The following is a 25005-nucleotide window of genomic DNA, read 5'->3' on the forward strand; positions in this document are numbered from 1 at the left end:
ATTAGCATTATTTTGTAGGCTAATAACGTAGAGCCCAAATGTAGGTGTTCGATGTTGCCCAAAGAAATTTTCTCTGTCCTTACAACAACAGCTAGAGTTTCTGTACCAGGTTATGAAATAGATATTGAAAGAGTGGGGTTTCTTTGTCACGCTTTTATAATAAGCTCCTTCTGAGGATGGGAGGTATTTTGGTACGAGAGGTAGGTTGATGCATGCTAGCTTTTTGTCCGTCTGTGGGAGGAATCTGAATGGCAGGTGACTGTGGAGTCGAAAGGTGTGGAGGCCGACAATTCAAAACATATTCCAGACAAAGCTGATGAGGGACCGACGGTGTAAAATAAAGTACATGTCCCGATTCGGCATTGCATGAGGATGCGAAAATCGAATGCTTCTGGTATGCCTTGTGAAAATAAATTCATGATCAGTTTTGCCCCCCTTTTTTCCCTCCCCAAGTTCCCCTGTGGCTCTCGGTCACACCTCCTGATCCTCGAAGACCTCTAGGAAGAGCGGGGGGAAGAGTTCTGTGGGACACTCCACTTTCATGTGCAGGAAGCGGCTGGCGTGACAGGCACCGATCATGCGCAGGTTCGTCACCTTCATCAGCAGCTTGGGCCAGAAGTGAGAGATGTTGTGCTTGCGATGGTTGATGTAGTGCTCGAATGCTAACAGGTACATCTCCTGACACTTCTCGATCTTTTCCACGCATGTGAGTCCAGAACGATCTGTGTAATGGAATATTAAACAAAGATGAAAATTAATTAATCTTTAAAGATGCTGTCATAACAGAAAGTGTCATTTTCTGGGATGGTTATTTCATCATTTACTCGTATACTCATATGTTATTTTTCCCGTTGAGCACAAAAGGAGAATTTCTAGACAATTATTTTTGTGTCTCATAACTTTAATTAGTGTTCTATTAATGTGTTTTTGCACAAAGGTCAATAAATCATTTGACTACGGGGTTATGTTTAACAGGTTGTATTTAAAATGTTATACATCAAGGATTTCTTTAACACAATTCACTTGAGCATCAATAGATGTTACATAAAAAAGGTTAAAAATGTAAGATATTTTTAATGCTGTTTTGGCAATGATTCTTTTGACCCACTAGATGGTGCCATTTATCAGTAGACCCAAAATTAAACATACTTGATTACATACACACTACCTTTAAAACTTTGGAGTTGGTACCATTTTTTAAAATGTTTTTGATAGAAGTCTCTTATGCTCAGTAAGGCTGCATTTATTTGAACAAAAATACAGTAAACTCAATAAATAATGTAACAATATAAAATAACAATTTTTTAAAATGTAATTTATTCCTGTGATGGCAAAGCTGAAATTTCTGCATCATTACTCCACTTTTCAGTGTCACATGATCCTAATATGATAATTTGCTGCTCAGAAACATTTCTTAATTATTATCTATGGAAGAGGATTAGGGCCAAGCAATAATAACAAAAAAATAAAACCATCTAGAGATTAAAGTTGTTAAATTTAGAGAAAAAACTTGTTAAATTTTGAGAAAAAAGTCGAGATAAAATGTTGAGAATAAAGTCATTAAATTATGAGAATAAAGTCATTAAATTTCGAGAAAAAAGTCGTTAAATTATGAGAACAAATTTGTAATTTAATGACTTTATTCTCATAATTTAATGACTTTATTCTCAACATTTTATCTCGACTTTTTTCTCGAAATTTAACGAGTTTGTTCTTGTAATTTAACAAGTTTATTCTCAACATTTTATCTCGACTTTTTTCTCAAAATTTAACAAGTTTTTTCTCGAAATTTAGCAACTTTAATCTCGAGATGGTTTTATTTTTTTATTATTGCTTGGCCCTAATCCTCTTCCATAATTATCAGTGTTGAAAACAGCTGTTTAATATTTTTATGGAAACCGTGATGCATTGTTTTCAGGATTCACTGATGAACAGAAAGTTCAAAAGAACAGCATTTATTTGAAATAGAAATCTTTTTTAATATTATAAATGTCTTTACTGTCACTATTGATCAATTTAAGCCAAGGCATTTTTGCTAAATAAAAGTATCTTACTGATCCCACACTCGTGAAGCATAAATGCACCATAAATGTAGTCCATATGACTAGTGTGCTATATAAGGCTACACAAAAGCTTTGTGTGAACATTGCGCTGCACTGATAAACTTGCAGGGTTATCAGTGCAGCGCTTCCAGGTTCTACGTCAGAACGCCAGCTCAGTAATTAAATTGCTGTCTATGGAGGAGTTGGAGAGCTCTCGGATTTCATCAAAAATATATGAATTTTTTTTCTGAAGATAAACTTTAGAAGTTTATCGGGGCTTTACAGGTTTGGAACGTCATGAGGGTGAGTAATTAATGACAGAGTTTTCTTCTTTTTTTTTATTCTTAGTAAACCATAAATGGCTTTAGTAGATCTCAGTCCATCTCACCTGAGCTCATGAGCAGTACAGCCTGCAGCAGCGCCACCTCTGAGTCATCCAGGTTGAACTGTGACAGGCTCTTGCCTAAATCAAAGATGGCATCAGACACCACTCCTAACCCTCCATTCTTCAGCTGCTCTCGACTGACAGCCATCTCTCCGCTCAAGGTCAGCGTCTCACTCTCTGGGTCATACCGCACCGCTGCACGCAAGGACATGATCTCCATACAGCAGCCTTTCAGCAGGATAATCTGGTCTTCACAGGGCAGCTGGACACCAGTGGAAGAAAATAAAGCGCAACTGATTATTGTGCTTTTACAGAACACACGATATCTTTCAGGGCTCAAAAGAATGGTTCGCCATTTGATTGTGAATTCTGTTTGTCAACAACTTAAGTGGGTCATATAAAAAAGAAAAGAAAAAAAATCAACCTGGCTAATATACGTAGATGGGGTTTTGTTGAAATTGTAAGAAAGTCTTGTGGTTGCATCACTAAGTTAGGATTGAAAATTACAAACACATCAGTAATGTTTTGCCATGCCATCATTTTTCCAGTTTATGAAATTTTTGACTGTACTGGAGTTCCTATTTAATTATACTAAACTTTTTCATTTGATGAAAACAAATTACATTTAAGTGTGAAAAAATAAAATAATAAATAGTATTTTACAAATATATTATAAATAAATATCAGAATTATACATTTAAAAATTAAAATTCCATGAAAATATTTAAAATTAAAAAAGAAAAATCTAATATATTACATTTTAAATACATTTAAAATTATTATGAAAATTGTTATTGAAAAAAATTGTCTGTATTGGGGCCAAATGTTGACATGTTGAAAATCTAAATTTTCTAACTCAAATTTTTCAAACAGAAAACCAATTCTTATTGTCCTGCCTTGTTTTGACAATGACAAATCTGGCTTTTAAAAAAAATGGTCTTTTGGGATTCCTTGTGCAATTAGACTCTCTTAAACTAGAGGCTTCAATGTCCTCCAGTGTAACAAGCCAACAAGTGATCATTTGTGATCATTATGTGTTCACATGAGCAATTAGAGTGGCAAAATAACAAGTGGTTCAAAGCACAGCAACAGCCCATAATCATAGCCAGTGCTTTAATGAAGCCATTACTCAAATGCGGCAGCAAACAAAGCGGATGTGAAGCTAAAGGAAACGCACAAACAGTCGTGGTTCAGAAAGTACAGGAACAGCTGGAGCCAAGCAGATAATTGCTCCTTCACAGCACTATGACAATTGTCGCAATAATGCAGCACAGTGTTATTTAGGCTTTTTCAGGCCCGATGGAGAATTCAGCCATTTTATGTGTAGTACTCTACAACAACAGACACTGACCTCTGAGAACATGGGCAGTTTTTTGGCAAAGTCCACAACTCGTGTGATGGCAGGGGTGATAATCTTGGTGAACTCACTGAAGGCCTCCAGGTCGACTTTGTCGTTGTCTGATGTTGGTGCTGGAGACTGCCCAATGTCTTCTGGCTGAAAGACAAACAATGAAGAGGTTTGGAGTGAAAGAAATGTTACTAATGAAATAAAGTTCAACAACAGACAACTTTCACATTTTCTACATATTTACTGGCCCATCATAAGAAACAATACATTTAATTTTTACCAAATTTGTGAGAATGATGTATGTACTATGTATGTATGTATGTATGTATGTATGTTCTGTTTTTAAATACCTAAATAAATAGCAAATTTGCTAAAAAAAAAAATTATAGCTATATAGTGTAGGGTTACTCTAACAGCTATAAATGCACATTCACTATGATGGCATACAGTGGAAAACATACTAACCTTCATAAAGTTGGGGTCAATAAATATAACTTTTTTATTATTATTATTTTAAAAGTTAATCAAATCTTTTATTCAGCATAGATTCATTAAATTGATCAAAAATATTAAAAAAATTTGTATTCATCCAAGAATTCTAAAAAAAAAAACTAAAAAAACAACAACCATTTTACGCAGCATAACTGCTTTTTTAACACTGTTAATAAGAAATGTTTCTTGAGCACCAAATCAGCATATTAGAATGATTTCTGAAGGATCATGTGACACTGAAGACTGGAGTAATGATGCTGAAAGGAATAAATTACATTTTATAATATATTAAAATAGAAAAAAAATATTTTACATTGTAATAATATTTCACAATATTAAGTTTTACTGTATTTTTGATCAAATGAATGTAAACTCATTGCAATTCGCTTGTGTGCACACTAACCAAACAAACTGAACTCTGATGACAAATGTTTCGACTGCTTCGATCAAGTTATTCAGAATGTTAATTTTACAACTTACACTCATGGTTATAATGTCACCTGATCTGGTCTGTACATCTGGTTTGAATAATATCTCCGTCAGCGGTCTGGCTATTCCCATCTCTGACCACAAGCTTATTACTTTTGACTTTACATAAATCTGTCCAGTACTGACAACATAACCATATCATATCATAATGTAAATGCTGTCGATACAGTACATTTCCGGCTTCTGTTGCTTCCTATGCTATTCCTGATGTTTTAAATCTCACCTGTCCATCTATGATTTATGATATGTATCATTCTCTTATTGCTGACATCTTAGATGAGTATGCTCCAATTAGGACTGTTCCCATTTCCCACTCCTCTCCTTGGTTTAATGCAGAGCATCATGCTATGAAAGCAAAATGCAAACAACATGAACGTCTTTTCAGGAAAATGGGTCTAACTGTCCATTTTCTTGCTTTTTCTGACTAAATTAAGCACTAGAAAACTGCCTTGAATGTGGCCTGCTATTCCTATATCTCTAGCACCATTAATAATATCAGCCAACACAAATCTGATTATTTGTGTTGCTCTTTTTTGGACCTTTGGTGAGGAACCGACCACTTCTACTTGTGAGCAAAGTCTACCCAACCATTGACTCATTTTATCTAGACAAATCCATCTTTCATTAGCGATATAATACAGAAATCAAATTCCTCTTCATGCCGGTTAGACCCTGCTACTTTCCTCCTGAAACACTGTACCTCTGTCATTTCTGCCCCTATCTCACACCTCGCAAACGTGTCTTTTATCTCTTCCACTGTTCCAATTTCACTCAAGACTGCTGCTGTTACTCCTATTCTCAAAATCCTGCAAATTTACCTAACTACCATCCAATTTCTAACTTTCCATTGGTCTCAAAAATCATGGAAAGGCTGTCGCCACTCAGCTGTAGTCATTTCAAGCCCACAACAATCTATTTGTTATCTTTCAGTCTGGTTCCCATTAACAGCACCGCACCAAAACTGCTCTAGTAAAGGTTATCAAAGATATTTTACTCTCTGGTGACTCAGGCAGTCTTTCTATTCTTTTATTGCTCGACCTCAGCTCAGCTTTTGATACTGTCTGTCATAAGATATTACTTTCTCTCGCCTTTCAGAGATTGGCATCTCAGGCTCTGCATTATCCTGGTCCTCTTCATATCTTACAAATAGGCATTACTTCATCTCTCTGCACAATTCCAAATCTCCCACTGTCTCACTCAAACAGGGTGTTCCCCAGGGTTCAGTTCTTGGACCAATATTATTCATTATCTACATTCAGCCTCTTGGCCAAATAATTTGTCGCCACTGTTACGCTGATGACATCCAGATATATACTGCTTGCCAGGCGGATTTGATCCATTCGACTGCTTCATTATCTTCTTGTGTCAGTGAGTTAAAAGTCTGGCTACACTCTAATTTTCTTAGCTTGAAATTGAGTAAGACAGAAATTGTAAGAACTGGTTCCCCATCTCTAATAAAAAATATAAAAGTATCAGTTTAAGTATCACTCTAGACCAGGGTGGGGGACATTGATCCTGGAGGGCCCAACCCTGAAAAAAACACTCACCTGCCTGTAACTTTAGTAATCCTGAATTCATTAATTAGGGTTGGACAACAGTCTTCCAAGATCAACGTTCCCCACCCCTGCTCTAGACCCATCACTGACCTTGGAGGCCTACATCAGCAAACTCTCCAAAGCAGCTTTTTTCCAGCTTTGTTGTATTGCGTAACTTCGTCCTTTCATCAGCAGAAAAGATGCGGAATCATTAGTGCATGCGTTTATTACCTCTCGCCTTGACTAACAATCTTTTATTCTGGTCTACCAGCTCACTCCATCTCTCGTCTGCAGTACATTCAAAATTCTGCTGCCAGTGTATTAACTTCTACTAAAAAATCTGCCAACATCACTCCTATCCTATTTAATCTTTACTGGTTGCCTGTATCATCTCATGTTAAATACAAAATTCTCCTGCTCACCTTTAAGTCACTCAATGGTATTGCTCCCTCCAATCTTTCTGACCTACTCTCTCCCTATATTCCTTCCTGCTCACTCCGGTCTTCAAGTTCTGAACTTCTTTGTGTGCCTACACTGTAAAAAAAGAATTGTTGGTTTAACTTAAAAAAGTAAGTTACCTGGTTGGAGTTCATTGAAATTAAAAATTTGAGTTAATACAATGAAGGCGATTGATTTAATCAACAGAAACTCAAAATATTATGTTATCTGAACCACATTAATTATTGAAGTTGATTTGACAAAAGAAAAAATGTTGTGATAACAAATCATGAAAATAATTTTTACAGTGTAGGTTCCGTTTATTATCATTGGGTGGCAGGTCTTTTACTGTCACGGCACCCAAACTATGAAACTCGCTCCCCTTGGCACTTAGACAAATGACCTCTTTCAGTGAATTTAAATCAAAGCTCAAAACATATTTGTTCAGTTTTAATGTGAGAAGGAATATAAGTCACTCGCACATACGCTGTTGTTTTTTGTGGACCGAACCCCCCTCCCCCCCAATATATGATTCGACTATCAGTCGACTATAGGCAAGACTTGACAATTCTTATTCGACTATGTTAATCCTTAGTCGGGGACACCCCTACATAGATGTATCCTTCACTGCTTTTGATATCCCACAATCCTGTGCTTTCCATTCCAAGACAGCTGAGCTAAAAAATAAAGATGGCATCTGAAAGTTGTGGTTGGTGGTTAGTTTATGTGTAAATGTACGAATGTGACCAACGTTATCCACTTTTTATGTAATTTCTAGTAAGAAATTACTTTTAAAGTAATTAAATATTTGCTTGGTTATTATCAAATATCTCTCTGTATTGTTGTACTTCATTAAACCGTTATGGTGAAGTCTGTCTGAAATAATTTTCGTGAGGTACCTTCGTGTGCAAACACCGCCTGCAAAGTCATTGCCTGATTAGGCAGCGAGGCAACAAATCAGCTGCCTAAGTTTTTGGACACAGCCAATATCTTTAACTCTCAAATCCTAACAGCCAACTCTGCCTGACAACCATCGACAATCAAATACAACTGCAGTGATGAAGAAATTATGCTTGATGACACTGGGAATGAAAAAAAAAAACACCTGACAAGACGGATGAGAGCTAGAGGTTACCCACCCACCTGTACAATATAGTAAATAATGTTTTGCGTGTGCATTGACAAGTTCTCAGGATCACAGACATACAGACACAACTAGGCCTCTTACTAGGAACTTGCGTTTCTGTTTCCAGTGAGGGCCCTGGGCGTTGGTGTGGCGATGAGCCTCCGTCACCATACGAATGAGCTCCCACTCCGAGGCAGTGGGCTCAGGTCGGTTGTGCAGCGTTTTCACAATCTCCTCTTTCTTCCTCCGTTCCCGGTTTTCCTCGATCAGACGCCTCTTGGCCACACGCTTTGAATCATCCAGCACCACTGCCAGGGACATGAATCACTCGCACACTCACTCATTTAATACTCTCAGTACTGAACAGGAAATTACAGACAATGTTATGTAATGTTATTATGTGTAAGGAGATTATAGCAGGTTTTTCAAAGGCCACATTTATAAATTTATTTTTTGAAAAACAATGTCTTTCAAAGACTAATATGTCATTTTTTACTGAGACAGGAATCTCAACATCACATTATGCTGTTAATTTTATATATATATATATATATAAAATAAAAATCAACACTTAATTTAGTTTGGGTTAGTCTGTCATTATTCTTATTATCCACAAGGATAGTAGAACCTGAAATTTTTGATGTGGGGCCAAAATTTCAGTCCCCATGAAACTACAAAGTTAATAAATCATACCAAATTATGTTTTTTTTGAAAATGTAAAAACAGTATGTTTTCTGTAACGGTTAGGTTTAGGGGGTAGAATTTACAAAATAAAAATGATTATGTCTATGGAGAATCCTTATAAAACACAAAAACCCAACATGCGTGTGTGAAGACTCACAGTCAATGGCCATGCCCACCGAGATGCACTTCTTGAAACGGCACAGCTGGCACTGGTTGCGGGTGATTTTATCAATGATGCAGCAGCTGTCATATTTACAAGAATAGGAAGGGTGAAGATTCTTCTGTATTGTCCTCCTGAAGAAACCCTATAAGCCAAGGGAAGCAAAATGATGAGTAAATACAGACTGTGATTGCGAGTCAAGCGGCTCATGCCATGGGTTGGAAATCTCACCTTGCAGCCCTCACATGTGATGCATCGGTAATGGTAGCCGGTGGCCTTGTCCCCGCACACCACACATGGCTCATCTTTCTCCAGGTAGCTGGGAACATACCCTAGAACAGAGATGCTATTCACTAGAAGAGGAGGAGGAAAATGGGCTGTTACAGCTGAATACATACACACACACACACACCACCTCTACAACCCTGAGAGACCAGTTTTACAACACTGACTGTCATTTTGTTAATAACTCCTTTTGTGTTCTGGAAGTCATAAATATTTCAAGCATCATGACGGTGAGGAGGTGATAACAGAATTTTTAGTTTATTCCAAAATGGTTGTTGGTGTAATTTCTGCCATGGCATTTCAGACAAATATTTTTACCTACAATAATCATGCTTTTCTCAAATTCTCAAAGATATAAATATTTATTTTTGGAAGTTGCATTTAAAATCTGCTTTGCTAAAAAAAGGAGTGGTACGTTTGAACATCATAAGATCAAAATATTTGGGTTTAGACTGCAGTGAAAGTGGATCCAAAATTCTTACCAGACGTGCTCTTTATAGAGCATTGACTATTCTTTCTTTTTCTTTTCACTCCATTCGGCCACCTGACGAAAAAGACAGATGGCAGAAATAAGTATACAGTAAAATTTTCAGATTCTCATTTCACAAGACTGACATTTTACACAAGCTATTTAAAATCTAAAATGTAAAAAAGCCTCCTATCAGCTGAAAAGTTTGGGGTCGGTATGATTTTTAATATTTTTGAAAGAAATCTTATGCTCACCAAGGTTGCATTTATTTGATTATAAATAAAAGTAATATTGTGAAATATCTAAAAATGTTTTCTAATTGAATATATTTTTAAATGTAATTTATTCCTGTGATGGGAAAGCTGAATTTTCAGCATCATTACTCTTCAGTCTTCAGTGTCACATGATCCTTTAGAAATCAGTCTAATATAATGATTTGATGCTCAGGAAACATTTATTATTATTATCAGTGATGAAAACAGTTGTGCTGCTTAATATTATTGTGGAAACCATGATACATATATTTTTCAGGATACTTTGATTAATATTATAATAAAAGGTTGAATAAACAGTATTCATTTAATAAAAACAAATCTTTGTAACATTATATCTTTACTGTCACTTCTGATCAATTTAATGCATCATTGCATTCCATTATTATATCCATTGTTTTACAGTGTGTATTTTAAGGCCTAACGGTAAAAGTCGTACTATTATAGCGTCATCAAACAGAATAATTACCAAACACTTCACTTGTCTGTCACTGATCAGGCAAACAGACAGTCTCGCAACAAATTCACACCATTGGTTGAGCCAATACAAGGTTCTGTCATGAAACTCTAGATAGCACAGGCTGATCCTTAGTCATTAACTTAATCTGCTTGCAATCACATTGTTCTCTATAGGGCACTGCTGATTGGTTCTTGCTGTATCAGTAGCCAATGAGTTCACTGCTCAACCTTCAAAAGCTTGGTCAGCATTTACTATAACTGTTGCAGTGCTTTCAGAAACCCTCCACCTTCCCCAGCTCCACCTGTATAGATCAGCTATGGGTAATTCATGTACGCTATATTGTACAATACTTCACCTTCAAAAGAAGAGTTCAACCTAAAATTTAAATTCTGCCATAATTCTGCCATAAAAAATGTGTTTTCATTTTTCCCCATAGAGTGGAAGTCAATGGGGACAAAAATTGTTTGGTTACAAAATTAATTTTTTTTTTCAAAATATCTTCTTTTATGTTCCACGGAAAAAAAAAAAAAAGAAAAAAAAAGAATACAGGGTTACAACAACATGAGGGTGAGTAAATGATGACAGAACTTGGGTGAATTTTTGGGTGAATCATCCCTTTAACTAAGTGGGAAAAATAAATACATGTGGTGACCATGCGGTGGCACTGTTTTAAAATAATTTCATACTGCATTAACCACTTCAGCTGACTGACATAATTTGTCTGTCAACAGTGTTGAATCACCTTGTAAAACTGAAAGAACAGCAATTGATAAAACCACAAACTGGTTTCAAGTGTTAAATTCATGTGACTACCCTTATGACTCCAAAACCCCACTGAAATACATAAGCAGCTCTTTCACACAAGTACCACAGTTGGTAGTGAACAACAACAAATGTCCCTGTCTACATGTGGAGGTTATGAACTCTGTAGCAGCGTACAGCAAATGAACCCGACACACCTCCATGAACTAGCACACAGTCCAGTTCACATGAGGTAATGCTTGTGTATATAGAGCTGAACACATCAACGTCCATAGTATCCATATCACTCAGCATAATAATTATGAAGATACAATAGTGTTACATTATTCATATACTGCATGAAGATAAGATTGTATTTCATTACAAATGACCAAAACATGACAATCTACTGAACTTAATGCCAACAACATGACTTTAAATGTTGCAAATAACTGAAATGAACAAGGAAAAAAAAAAAAAAAAAAACTTACAATCAAATGCAATATATTCAAACATCATCAGTCATGTCACATGTGAGATTTTAGTTTCATTAAAAACACACACACACACACACACACACACACACACACACACACACACACACACACACACACACACACACACACACATCCAAACACTGACAGTAATGCAAAGACCTTTTGAATCTTTTCTCTCTTCCCTCTTGGACAAAACAGTATTAGGTCCTACTGACACTCTGCCCGTACATCAACAGACACAACTGAACAAACAGAAGGAATGGGATGGATGGAGAAAGAACATTTATATTCTAACCTGTTGACATAATAGTGCTGTAAAATGTGCATGATTGCTGTCTCCCTCCTCTTGCCAAGCTGTCAGCAATCTATCTGCAGTAACAGGGACTCTGAGCTGGTAGGATGACACTTCTCTCACCAACCCCATCCCATCCCTCTCTCCTTCCACACACACACACACACACACACACACATACACACACCTCCTGCCACAGCTCGTGTGCATCAGCCCTGTGAGCCCCACCTCTCTTCCATCACTTACCCTCAGCTCTCATCTTCCTCTTCACTCTCTCACTGTTTCTGTCTGACAAAATCATACGCAATGAAGCAAAGGACCCTCTGTCATCTGTCTTTAGCTAAATATAGACTGCTACAGTGTTGTCATTTGCACATACTCCAAATACCAAATATTCAGCAGAGTTTCTAGCATATTAATACATTCATGCATAAATCATCAACAGAACTATGTTAGAGCTGAACACAGCGTTATCCATCTTCAGTGTTTCAATTCAATGCAAAAAAAATATGCCAGATATACAGAGGAGTTCAAAATACTGAGACCACTCGTGAAAATACTAATATTTGGCATTATTCATTATTAATAATAATGTTGATAATAATAATCAAAATTATTAGTTACTAAATAAAAGTATTATTATTATTATTATACATGTCTGTTTTTATAATAATAATAACAGTAATTGGTAATATGGTAATTATTGTTATTATTTTTTCATTTATTGTATTTATTATAATATTAATTATTATTGTTGTATCAGAATAACAATTTCAGTGAAATATTTTATTAACATGAATATGAGAATGTAAAAAGTACAAAAATGTACGGGATAACATTTATTTAATAATAATGATAATAAAATGTTTTGTATATATGTATATAAATACAGAGTAGAAATCTGGGATATAAAATATTTTTTACAATTTAAAATTTTTTTTATTAAGATCTACAATTTTGAAAAAATTAACTGCACTTTAGGACCTTAAAGCATATTTACACACATCCATATATATATATATATATATATATATATATATATATATATAAAAAATTGACAGACATGCTACACTAGTCTGGTTGCGAATGTGAATAAGTTAAAAATAAGAGTTTCTGTCGCATGGCTAAAGGTACACGTGAGCCAATGGCACATCAAAGCGAAGTCCACGGGTGGATGTCAAAGTTCCACTTCCTCCTTTTTAATTCCCACACATGCTTTCAAGGAGAGAGGAGCTGAGACGCTAAGAGATGAAGGCGCACACTCAGAGTGAATAAGCTGTTAAATGCTCACTCACGCATGCTTTCTGCTAATCAAATTATAGAGGCATAATTAAATGGCGGGTCAAGGCGAGGCAGGGCGCAGGACAAATCTGCCTTTCAGGGAACCATCTGAAAGTTCTCTAGCTGCATAATAATCCCACAACTGACCCACAGGGCCATAAAACTGTGTGTGAGAGTGTGTGCGGTTGTGTGTGCATGCAGTACTGAAAGTCTGGGGGGAGGGCGAGACCATGAGGCAGCACATGTGAGAGACACGTGCTTGAACGCTTCAAACACACACACACACACACATAGACACTCTGCCTCAGTGAAACACTGGTCACAGACAATCCACCGACTGTCGTAATGATTCCGTGTCCTGAATTGTCCCTTGCTACACAGTGGCCCCATCTGCCTTCAGTACATCTCTCTCTTCTGCACTCTAATCTCACTCTCTATTTGTCTTATTCCTCATCTAATCGTATCATCTACTCGTAAAACACTTCACACATTTGGATGAATCAACAGGCACACTGGATAACAATCACATTCGTTTAGCTTAATACTTACTGCTTCCTGTGCTGTAATGACTCCTTATGTGCGTTTAAACATATTAATGTTGATGTTTGAATGTATTATATATACTTGAATTTGTTTGTTCTGTCAAAGCATTGAGCAGTCAGATACGTTTGTATAATTACGCTACACTCTATTATTGACCATTGCACCTTACAGTCAATCTAGTTTTATGTCTCTCTCATCACTCCGCGGCCTCCTTCATCTCACATAATAAAACAATTTCAACTCAAATCAATATTTCATGTCCATTTATGTAGTAAGGTGTAACAATTAGAGTATTTGATAATAACTGACAATTTGATTATAATCTTTATCATTAAAAACTCTCATTATTTTTTATATAAAAATATAATAATTATTATTCATTTAGAATGTATCATATATTATGTATTTTTATTTTTATTAATATTCATGTATCATTCAGCATAACAGTTTGAGTGAAAAGTTTTACTACATGAATTTGAGAATGTAAAAAAATACAAAAAAATTGTGTCAGATTTGCTTGATTAGTGACCTAAAATGATAGCGCAAAAAAAAATTGTTATTTGTTTGGTAAGTTGTAAGTGTAATATGCTGGATTTTGTACCTTCAACTCATTATTTCAAAAAATACTCGTGGTTTATCAAAAGAAAATTTATATTTTTATGAAGTACATTTTTTACGGTTATTGGTCATCTCAAACTGGACAAATATCAGCCAATTAGTAAATCATATTGCAAAAAATGCTGTTCTTACTTAGAGTTTTTCTCTTGTTTCCAGTCAAAATATCTTAAAGTTCTTAAATCAAGAAGCATTTTCTTGACAAGAACAAATTATTTTCTTGTTTTCAGGAAAAATAAGTCAAAATTAAGTACATTTTTCCTTAAAACAAGCAAAATAATCTGCCAATGGGGTAAGCAAAATAATCTTATTTCAAACCAAGAATAAGCTATATAATCTTGTTTTCAGTTTGGACTAAGATTATTTTGCTTACCCCATTGGCAGATTATTTTGCTTGTTTTAAGGAAAAACATACTTAATTTTGACTTATTTTTCCTGAAAACAAGAAAATAATTTGTACTTGTCAAGAAAATGCTTCTTGATTTAAGAACTTTAAGATATTTTGACTAGAAACAAGACAAAAACTCTAAGTAAGAACAGCATTTTTTGCAGTGAGGGTAGTTCAGTCAAAAATTTAAATTCTGTCATCATTTACTCACCCTCATGTCATTCCAAACCTGTAAGACTTTCTTCTGTGGAACACAAAAGGAGATATTCTGAAGAATGTTTGTGACACTGAGATATTTCTCAAAATGATTCTCTTTTTTTATGTTCCACAGAAGAAAAGTAAAAGTTATTCAGATTTGGAACGACAGCATGAATAATTGATGACAGAATTTTTTTGGAGGGGGAACTATCCCTTTAAGAGCTAACATATTTTAAAAATGGCAAAAGCTCACGCACAGGATAACTCACCGTGTCTCATCTCCCTCTGGCAGGTTAAGCTCCTGCTCTTTGTGTTCCATTCACCTTGATTCCATCCAGCATCCAATCACATGAGACTGAGGCGGACCCGACCCTCGCCGCTTTGCTCAGCATATGCAGGGTCAGTATCAGTCAACTGCTATAGGACGGGTCATGGTGACATACCCCGAATGTATTTCTGGCTCTGAATCAAACGCCTTTATACCTGTTTGAGAGAAAAACATAATTCATCTTAAATTATGTAATAAACAGTTCATGCACAAAGAGAGTCAAACAGTGAATTTCTCGAATCAAATCCTCTACATGATACCTGCTCCTGTCCTCTAGAGGCTGCACCAAACTTCATTTGTAAAGCAGCTGTGACTCAGTTTCAACACACGGTGGTGCACATGCGCATGAGATCATCATGTCTGAACTCTCACCCCCAGGCCAAGCCGCTCTCATTAGAGAGAAAAGGCCAAATGATAAATGCATATCCCTCACGCCTGGGTGTTATTTTTCCATTCCTGCTCTGAAGCTGATATGGCTTCATTGTGCAAGGTCAATAACTCTGTCATTTCCAAGGCAACCACTCAGCCTCTGTCTAATTATAGGAAAGCTGAACTGGGTTATTCCATAATGGCTGACCTTAGTATTTAATATTTTAGCAGTTCATACCATCTTGGGATCGATTTACCCCTTTTTAAAAAAAGATTTCAGAGATTTTGTTTGTGAAGGATGTCACACTTTTGTCTGTCTCTTTCATTGGACTGACACACACTATCGCCTTATGTCACACCTTTAAGTGTGATGTATGATGTCATGACTCACATGGTACCCTAAACAAGATCAGACATGAGGAGTCCCCTGAACACAAACACCATTACCTGATGAATCTCTTTAATTTTATAGATTCTGGCTTCTGACTGGTCAATTTGAGGGTCCAACTAAAATCTACAAAAGAAAAGCTAAAGATAATCTGATTTTTCAGCAAGCAATTGTTGGGCCCAGTACAGAACCTTTAACATACAAAAAGTTGTATTAAATATAAATATAAGCTAATCAAAATATATACTTAAACACTAGGGGTGTGATGAAACAGCTGGCTCAAGAGACGAGACATGAGATTGAGTTGACGAGATCGGGATAAGATTTTTACACAGTATTTTTAAGAAATCCTCAATGACAAAATTAATGACTGGAAAAATAGTCTGCAGGTGAATTTGAAATGTTTTAACTAATCATCTTCTAATGAATGTCATTTCAGTTCTACTTTAATATATTATTATTACTACTTACTTTAACACATTACTGCATATTAACATATGCAGTAAAAGCACTGTAAAAGGTTTTGCCACAAACTCAACTGATTTGTTTCTCTCCTGTAGAGTCTCTCCAGACCTTAGAACTGTGCATGATTTATGAGCTTCTACAACTTTTGACCTCCTAAATGAACATATTGATCATAGAAATAAAAACGAATAACACAGTTTTCTCTTAGTCTTATTAAGTGCAACCATAATCGAATTGCTCTCTCAATATTCAAAGTGCAAATAGAGACCCAATTTTTCTTCATGCATGATACAGAGCTGAGAGACGGTTAATAGTCAGTGGAGGTGCTGAGTGCGCATTCTACAAGATAAGACATTTGTCAGACACTTAGGCTCTGTTGTGCAACAAATCCTCCGCTATGGTATTGTCAGTCATCTCATCATTTACTCTCATCACGTGATCAGTGAACTTTGATTACTGCTGTACTACGACTGCAGCTCGTGTTGGATGAGCTGGATGGAACTGAAGCAACCGTTATCCAACTGAATTAAATGTTTTTTTTATTTCAAGAAAAAGTAAAACTACAGTGGAGGCGTAATGTAAACGTAGCAGTGGCATATTCTATCCTAATTTCACCCTCACACTCCGTCATAGCAATATCGCGAGACAGCTTTTCACCTCAACGATAAATCTTGTCTCATTTTAATCTCTTGAAATCTCGTGACACGAGATCTCGTCACACTCCTAATAAACACACATATCATACCCCTACACTGTAAAACCCAATAAGTTAGGAATACTCAACACAGACACCAATTACCTCAAAACATTTAAGTAAAGCAACTCAAATCTTTTAAGTAAAGAATAATTATAAGTCAAACTGATTTTTTTTATTTAAATTTTATCTAATATTTAAATCCACTGTACTTAAAACTATTGTTTACCATATGTAATGTTTCTTTCTTCTCAATTATTTTGATGCAGTGGTTGTAAAATCCAATCCAAGTTCAGAATACTCAAAACATTTAAGCAAACAACTCAAAGATTATTTTAGTAGAACCTAAAAAAATATTATTTTATACTAACTAAATTCAGTAATTACAATTTAATTGAAATATTGAATAAACTTACACCTAATCTTTACGGTTAAGTGTTAGTTAGCAACAGCACACCAGCATGCGCTAACGTAATCATCAAAGAGACTAACACTATTTACTTGCATGAACTGTTAATCAACATGCAGTATTTATAGCTTTGAAGTTTTATAGCCCATTCTCAACCTAACCACAGGCACTACTCTTCACCACGATGGTAACACTACAAAACTTCAAAATCACAGAAACTCATTTAAATACCAAAATAACAGAACATTAAACAAAACAAAAAATCTTCCCCTGTATTAATCCTGTGCAAAAACACAAAATAACACTCAATTTCAACATTTATTCTCCCTTACAGAGTGTGACCCAAAGCATGCTGAGAACTTGAAATCTGCTGCAACTCAGTTTAATGTTGAATGGACTCTTCTGATAACATTGGTAATGTCGGCAACGACGTGACATGGATGACGTCACTTTGTATTGCTCGGTAAACTTAAAAATAATAATTTAAAGGTGCCATCGAACATTTTTTTGCAAGATGTAATATAAGTCTAAGGTGTCCCCTGAATGTGTCTGTAAAGTTTCAGCTCAAAATACCCCATAGATTTTTTTTTTATTATTTTTTTTTTATTATTTTTTTTAACTGCCTATTTTGGGGCATCATTAACTATGCACCGATTCAGGGGCTACTGGCCCTTTAAATCTCGTTCTCCCTGCCCATCGAGCTCACGACTCTATAATACAGTGCATTTACAAAGTTCACACAGCTAATATAACCCTCAAATGGATCTTTACAAGATATTCGTCATGTATGCTGCATGCATGCTTCGGGTCATGTGAGTATAGTGTTTATTTGGGTGTTCATATTTGATTCTGAACAAGTTTGATAGTGCTCCGTGGCTAAAGCTAACATTACACACTGCTGGAGAGATTTATAAAGAATGAAGTTGTGTTTATGAATTATACAGACTGCAAGTGTTTAAAAATGAAAATAGCAACGGCTCTTGTCTCCGTGAATACAGTAATAAACGATGGTAACTTTAACCAACAGTAGCCTACATTAGCAACATGCTAACGAAACATTTAGAAAGACCATTTACAAATATCACTAAAAATATCATGTTATCATGGATCATGTCAGTTATTATTGCTCCATCTGCCATTTTTCACTGTTGTTCTTGCTTGCTTACCTAGTCTGATGATTCGGCTGTGCTGCTCCAGACGTTACTGGCTGCCCTTGTCTAATGCCTTTCATAATGTTGGGAAAATGGGCTGGCATATGCAAATATTGGGGGCGTACATATTAATGATCCCGACTGTTACGTAACAGTCGGTGTTATGTTGAGATTCGCCTGTTCTTCGGAGGTCTTTTAAACAAATGAGATTTATATAAGAAGGAGGAAACAATGGAGTTTGAAACTCAGTGTATGTCATTTCCATGTGCTGAACTCTTGTTATTTAACTATGCCAAAATAAATTCAATTTTTTATTCAAGGGCACCTTTAAGTATAAGGGTTTACTCAAAAATGCTGAGCTACACAAAAATAAAACTAAACTCGTTCAGAAAATGTAATTGTTTTAAGTTGCATCAATGATTTAACAGACTTTAATTGCAGTGTACTCAATCTTTATAAGTTAGTAGTACTGTTCGGGTTTACAGTGTAGTAAACACACATACATACAAAGTTCTTTCATAAAACTCTGGATGCCACAGACTGATAGGTCCTTAACTCAATCTGCTTTCAATCAGATTGTTCTCTATAGGGCACCACTGATTGGTTCCTGCTGTATCAGTAGCCAATGAGTTCACTGCTCAACCTTCAAATACTTGGTCAGCATTTACTGTAGCTGTTGCAGTGCTTTCAGAAACCCTCCACCTTCCCCAGCTCCACCTGTATAGATCAGCTATGGGTAATTCATGTACGATATATTGTACAGCAGCAGCAGCAGCATGTCTTACTTGCTCACAGCAGCGTGTTGTGTATGTACTGGCAGTAGCAAGTCCCGTAGCAGCAGCAGCAGCTTAGTAGATCTATTCCGCCAAACAACTCACATCATTGTAACAAACATTATATAAGATTTTTCATTTCAAAATTTGATAAAACATTTAGGATTATTCCCAGTGAAATGTTTAGATAAACCATTAGGCAACTCTCTGAATAAAAACATTGCCTAGTGGCATTTAAAGCAGAATATTCCAACAAAATATGTTTTATAGACAGAGGAGTCTGACAAAAATGACATGTTGGTGGTGCATCACCTTTCAATAAAAATAAAGGAGCAAGTCTGGAATGACCAATTTGTCACCTTGTGTAAACAGTCTGGTCATGTCTACACTCAAAAGATAACTTGTAAAAAACAAATCCAATTTAAGATTGACTTCATATAGCTTATTATTAATACTTGCCCCATTCCATTTGCCATTTTTTGTATACATACAAGTTTAGTACAGGTTTGAGATCTGATGGTGGAGGCTTTCTTTCTTTGCTGTAGTATCTGACTGTTCTTCTGGTTGATATTAAAAAGATATTTTAACTGATTTTATTCAACAATCTACTGTAGTTCCACTTTTCTAATTCAATAGTTCTGGTCAATAGCTTCTATTGTCACTCAAATGGAACAATCTGATTGTGTGTGTTTACACAGGCATTGCAGCAGCCTTGGTCACAGACACATACATAACCTTCCCTCAGGAAATCTGTTCTTTAAATCTGATTGTTGCAACCATAGAGCCTTGAACATCCGCAGAACATTCAGAAACAACTCAAATAAAACAGTATTAGTGATTCAGATAACCACAATTTACTAATTTATCAGCTAAATGGCTATTTGTGAAATCAGTAACAATTTAAGTAGAAAGCAGCTTAATTCCAATGCTTTCTGGACTCATTCAATTACAGACAGAAGACTTACATTTGTATACAGCTCATGCACACAGTCCATATGGCTAAAACACATTTTGGCAGAAGAGGACTCATGGGATGCCAAGAAAATGACTAGATTTGAAAAACAAAATTGACCTCTCTCATTCCCTTCCTGGTGAAGAGGACCGCTACTTTCCATCTCTCATTTATTTTCAATGCTGGTGAAATAAACCTGGCAGAAACAGGAAACCAGCAACGCATGTTTAGAATTAAATAACAGAGACCCAAACAAGTGCCTTGAGTGCCGAGTCTGTTTCTTTCAATATAATATTAGTCAGGAAATACGTATCTGGACAGATTGTCTAGCTACAGTAGTTGAAAAGCTAAAAACCATGACAGCGAAGTTGCAGATTTGTCAAATATAATTTAAGAGGTTGTTTAATGCTCTTCTTCTTTCTGTGGCTATTTTCAAGCACGCAACCAAAAAAAGCTCATTCGAAAATACTGATTACGAGACTGGGTCTCTCCCACTCAAAAGGAAAAGGACAGGACTAGGACAAATGAGGGATGAGTCTATCACAGGTGATGGAAGATGAGACAATCTAATTGAAAATGTTTCCCCTCTGCAACTAAAGACAATCCTATAAGTTGTTAGTGGCCCAAAAAAGAGTAAATTCAAAGGATTATGTGGTAGAATCATGATTCGCACTGACACAGTTCTCTTGAGGTCATGTTTAAAATTACATCTCCCAGAATACATCACATGGGCAAAGATGAACCATAAATGAGGAGGTAGTGAGACACAAAGTGTGATGGATATCATATGTACAAGCTTGTGCTTTTTAGGAAGAAAAGCAGAAAAAGCAAAAACTCAAAAACCTCAAAAACTGTGGTATGAAGAAACTGGTACTAAATAATACTATAAATTTAGTTTCTAGATTTACAAAAGCAGAGGAAATGAGACCAAACTGCTTCAGACATTCTTTGAGACACTCCTGAGAAGACACTTCCAGAAAGTTTTCCCTAAACCTGAGCCATGTATTGTACCATGTAACCACCAAAATCCTCAGGCGATATTATATTAAACAAACACTGTATCTTATGGTAGACAATGGCAAGACAGAATCTTTGAATCTGATCTGCTGAAAATCAGAAAGTCTTTAGCTTTTACTTTACACATACCAGCCTACCAGGAGATGAAGCATACACATGATGACAGCCATCTGTTCAGCATGGCAGTTTTACATGTTAAACTAAGGCATTTATTTTAAGTTGCATAAGTGCCTCAAATCTAAATCTAATTGGCCAGCATTTAAGGGGTATTTGTGAGGATGTTCTTTAATGGTTAAATTAAATAAACTGATTATGTAAACAATATTCTTCTGTCTGTAAAAAAAAAAGAAACTTTTAATAATCCTGGATCCAATGAAAACAACTGCAGTGTGAAAGCCTTAAAGATGGAGTCATTTAGCCTTGACAAGGCCTTCTTAAACATTCAAATAATGCACTGTTTGTTACCGTGGTAACAGTCCTATTCAGCCCTCAACAACAAGTGAAGAACTGAATATTGATGTTGCAGAATGATTATGTCAGGTACGGACAGCTGAGGTCAAGAGGGTTGAAAGCAAATGAGTGAAATGTATGCTCCATCCTTTCCATGTGCTCCTGTTCATTCTGCTGTCAATAGCAATTGTGTGTGTCTCTCCACAGTGACTGTGAGCACTGGAACACTTGCATGAGTCAGAGCAGCATGTAAGATTCACAAGGAGGCAATGTGATGAGCAAGATGAAGATTTTCACACAAATTCAATTTATCCATTACATTGTGATTAATTAACTTGCTAGCGCAGAGCCGAGCTGACAAGCGGTGACTGAATGAAACACTGACAACTGCAGTATGCATTCACTGTGAAACACCTCATGGCCTCCAGTGGGACCTTTTGCATGCTTCAAGATTTTAATTGCACAGTAAATGGTGAAAACAATTTGTCCAATCCTGCTCCTGGAGAGCCACTCTCCTGCAGAGTTTAGCTCCAACCCCAATTAAACACACCTGAAGCAGCTAATCAAGGTCTTATCAGGCATACAGGAAACTTCCAGGCAGGTGTGTTGAGGAAAGTTGGAGCTAAACTCTGCAGGACAGTGACCCTCCAGGACACCCCTGGTATAATCATTACTGCTGGTGAACATATAAAAAAATAGTTGATGACGTCAAATAATAAAGTTTGCAAAATGCTTGTGGGCCTATAGCTGAGACATATGGGACATCTAAAACGCTTTTGCTGAAATCACCAATTCAATTCGATCATGTTGTGAACTGAAATTTTGTCATCATCCACTCATCATGTTCCTCCAAGACTGTGTGACCTTTTGAGTATCTGATGACAAAAGCATCTTGTATTGACCTTTAACGTTAGGTCATTCATTTAAACTGGACGTGAATTATAAGCTACTGCTCAAATGGATTTCCTAATAAAAAATGTCATTTTCAAAACAAAAATTATGATACTGTGGTCAATACTATCACTGAATAATAATGTAAAATTAATACATTTATTCAACAAGGATGCATTAAATTAATCAAAATGACCATAAAAGATTTATAAAGTTACACATTTCTTTTTCTAATAAATGCTGTTCTTTTGAACTTTCTTTTCATGAAAGAATACTAAAAAACATTATTCCACAAAAATATTAAGTATTAAACTGTTTTCAACACTGATAATAATAATAATCAGAAATGTTTCTTGAGCATCAATTCATCATATTATTATGATTTCTGAAGGATCATGTGACACTGAAGACTGGAGTAATGATGCTGAAAATTCAGCTTTCCCTTTACAGGAATACATTAAATTTTAAAATGATGAACCCCTTGTTGTGAGAGATTTCTTGTTAAATATAAATGCAACTATAGGTATATTTTCATTTATTAAACCCATTTATACTGTGAAAAATAAAACATTATATACAGTCAAACCAAATTTTATTCATACACCGTCAACATTTCACGCATTATCTCAGTTTATTCGCTATAGTTTAAAAAAACGGTAATAAAATATGACAAGATCTCAGAGTTAAACTGTGTCAGAAAAAATTATCTTAAAGGGGCTCTCTGTAGGAATGACACCCAGTGTTCAAAATAGGTACTGCAGTCCAAATTCAAAATATTGTTTGGCCCGCCTCCTCGTTCAAAGACGCAGGTTGCCAGCAACAATAGGGAGTGCAATTGACAATGAAAGCTGAGGAGACTTAAACACTGTAAGCTGATGAGTCGATTTATCTGGTTTTATATGCTGTTGTTCAAAGAGATATTAGATGGATTCAGTGGCTTTTTAGTAGAGATGCACAGATTGCAATTTTCTTGGCCGATTCCGATTTCCGATTTTTTGTTAGTGAGATCGGCCGATACATATTTTTTGCAGATTCTGATTTTCTTTGTAAGAACTATAAATGACAACAAATACAAACAAAAATCTACTTTTCTTCAATGCAGAGTTTTATTTTCATTAAAAAAAGTAAAAGTCAGTAATAAAATATAAACAGTTCAAATAAATGCAATAGAATAAAGAGAGCTATGAAACTAAGTTTTTAGGGTTAACTGAGTTTTTATTCAGGTAAGAAATACTACAGAAATTAAAGTAATCAAACGTAAAATAACACATTGTGTTATTTTGCATTGGTTACCTTAATTTCTGTAGTCTTTATTGCAAATAATTCTTACCATTAAAGTTATAAAACGTATTCAGTCAAGAGCTGAAATTGATTTTCTTTGTCTTTTGTTCTTTGATTAACATGACAGACAGCAGCAGGAATATTGGACTGCTGTCCCTTTAAGAGTTTATGAACGGTGTTCAACGGACCCAATACTGCTACACACAACATGAGTTCACTTTCTTAGCTATTTAACGATTCATAACTGACTGTGTTTATCTGTATACTCGCCAAGATTGCCTGTGCCGCTGGTTTTGACATACTTCTGAATGTATTGACAGTTTAAGTGCAGCAAGGCGCTTATTTTGGTACTTCTGACTCTGTTTGACTTCTGTCTCTGTTTGAGACTGAGCGTTCGCTCCACTAATATAGATCAGTAGTGCGCAAGCTTTTGGTGTGAGCGCGAGATCTGCGGGAATGACTAAAATTTATGCGCACTACAAGCACTACTTAACCGGAGCGAATGAGACGAGAGAGAGAGGAGGCGCCTGCGCGGTTGTGTGTCACTTCACCGTGACAGAGAAGAGAGCGAGAACGCGCAGCTGACCTTATTGCCTGATTCTCTGACCCAGTTTGTTTGCTGGTCTCCATGGCTGCAATACGCGTTGTTTTCCGCCAACTGGCAACCTGTGATGTCGAAATACTATTGGATAAACTGGCAGCATGAGGTTTCGCACAGACCAAAACAAAAACAGACATTCCGACACAGAACGCACATTTTCAAAGTAGAATATCTGGCTGTAGCATTGTCTTTCTGAGAAACAAGTAGGTGAACTTAGCATGTTTCCTAAATATCTGCAAACATATTAGGGTATTTTTATGCTTTATTAAAGTAAAAATCTTACATAGAGCCCCTTTAATTATGTCAGATAACACTTAAGCAAAACATGGTCAGGTCAAAGTGTCTGAATAATTTTTGGTCCCAAATTTATATCAATTTTACTGGTAGTCCACTGTATGAAGAATTTTTTTGGTATAATATGTCACAGTTTACTTTATTTTGCTATCCTCACTTACATAAATGAACTATAGTGTCCTGCACCCTCTAGTTAAAATAT

General features: G+C 35.9%; 1 protein-coding gene across 7 annotated transcripts in view; it reads right to left on the reverse strand.

The window, feature by feature from the left end:
• thraa (thyroid hormone receptor alpha a) overlaps positions 1-25005 on the reverse strand; it is a 43025-nt gene that overhangs the window by 2833 nt on the left and 15187 nt on the right. For 4 of the 7 annotated variants that reach the window (XM_048195035.1, XM_048195082.1, XM_048195045.1 and 1 more), the window contains exons 2-9: positions 15010-15223; positions 9467-9528; positions 8931-9052; positions 8697-8844; positions 7958-8163; positions 3779-3922; positions 2431-2689; positions 478-722 (exon numbers count right to left, since the gene is read on the reverse strand). In XM_048195035.1, the coding sequence (XP_048050992.1) occupies positions 478-722; positions 2431-2689; positions 3779-3922; positions 7958-8163; positions 8697-8844; positions 8931-9052; positions 9467-9528; positions 15010-15059 (1236 nt within the window). In that variant the 5' untranslated portion in view covers positions 15060-15223. Of the gene's footprint in view, positions 1-477; positions 723-2430; positions 2690-3778; positions 3923-7957; positions 8164-8696; positions 8845-8930; positions 9053-9466; positions 9529-11718; positions 12244-15009; positions 15224-25005 lie in introns of those variants that run through there. The other 3 variants (XM_048195073.1, XM_048195091.1, XM_048195064.1) reach the window with 3 other exon arrangements.

This window comes from Megalobrama amblycephala, linkage group LG1 (genome assembly GCF_018812025.1).
Source record: "Megalobrama amblycephala isolate DHTTF-2021 linkage group LG1, ASM1881202v1, whole genome shotgun sequence".
NCBI lineage: Eukaryota > Metazoa > Chordata > Actinopteri > Cypriniformes > Xenocyprididae > Megalobrama > Megalobrama amblycephala.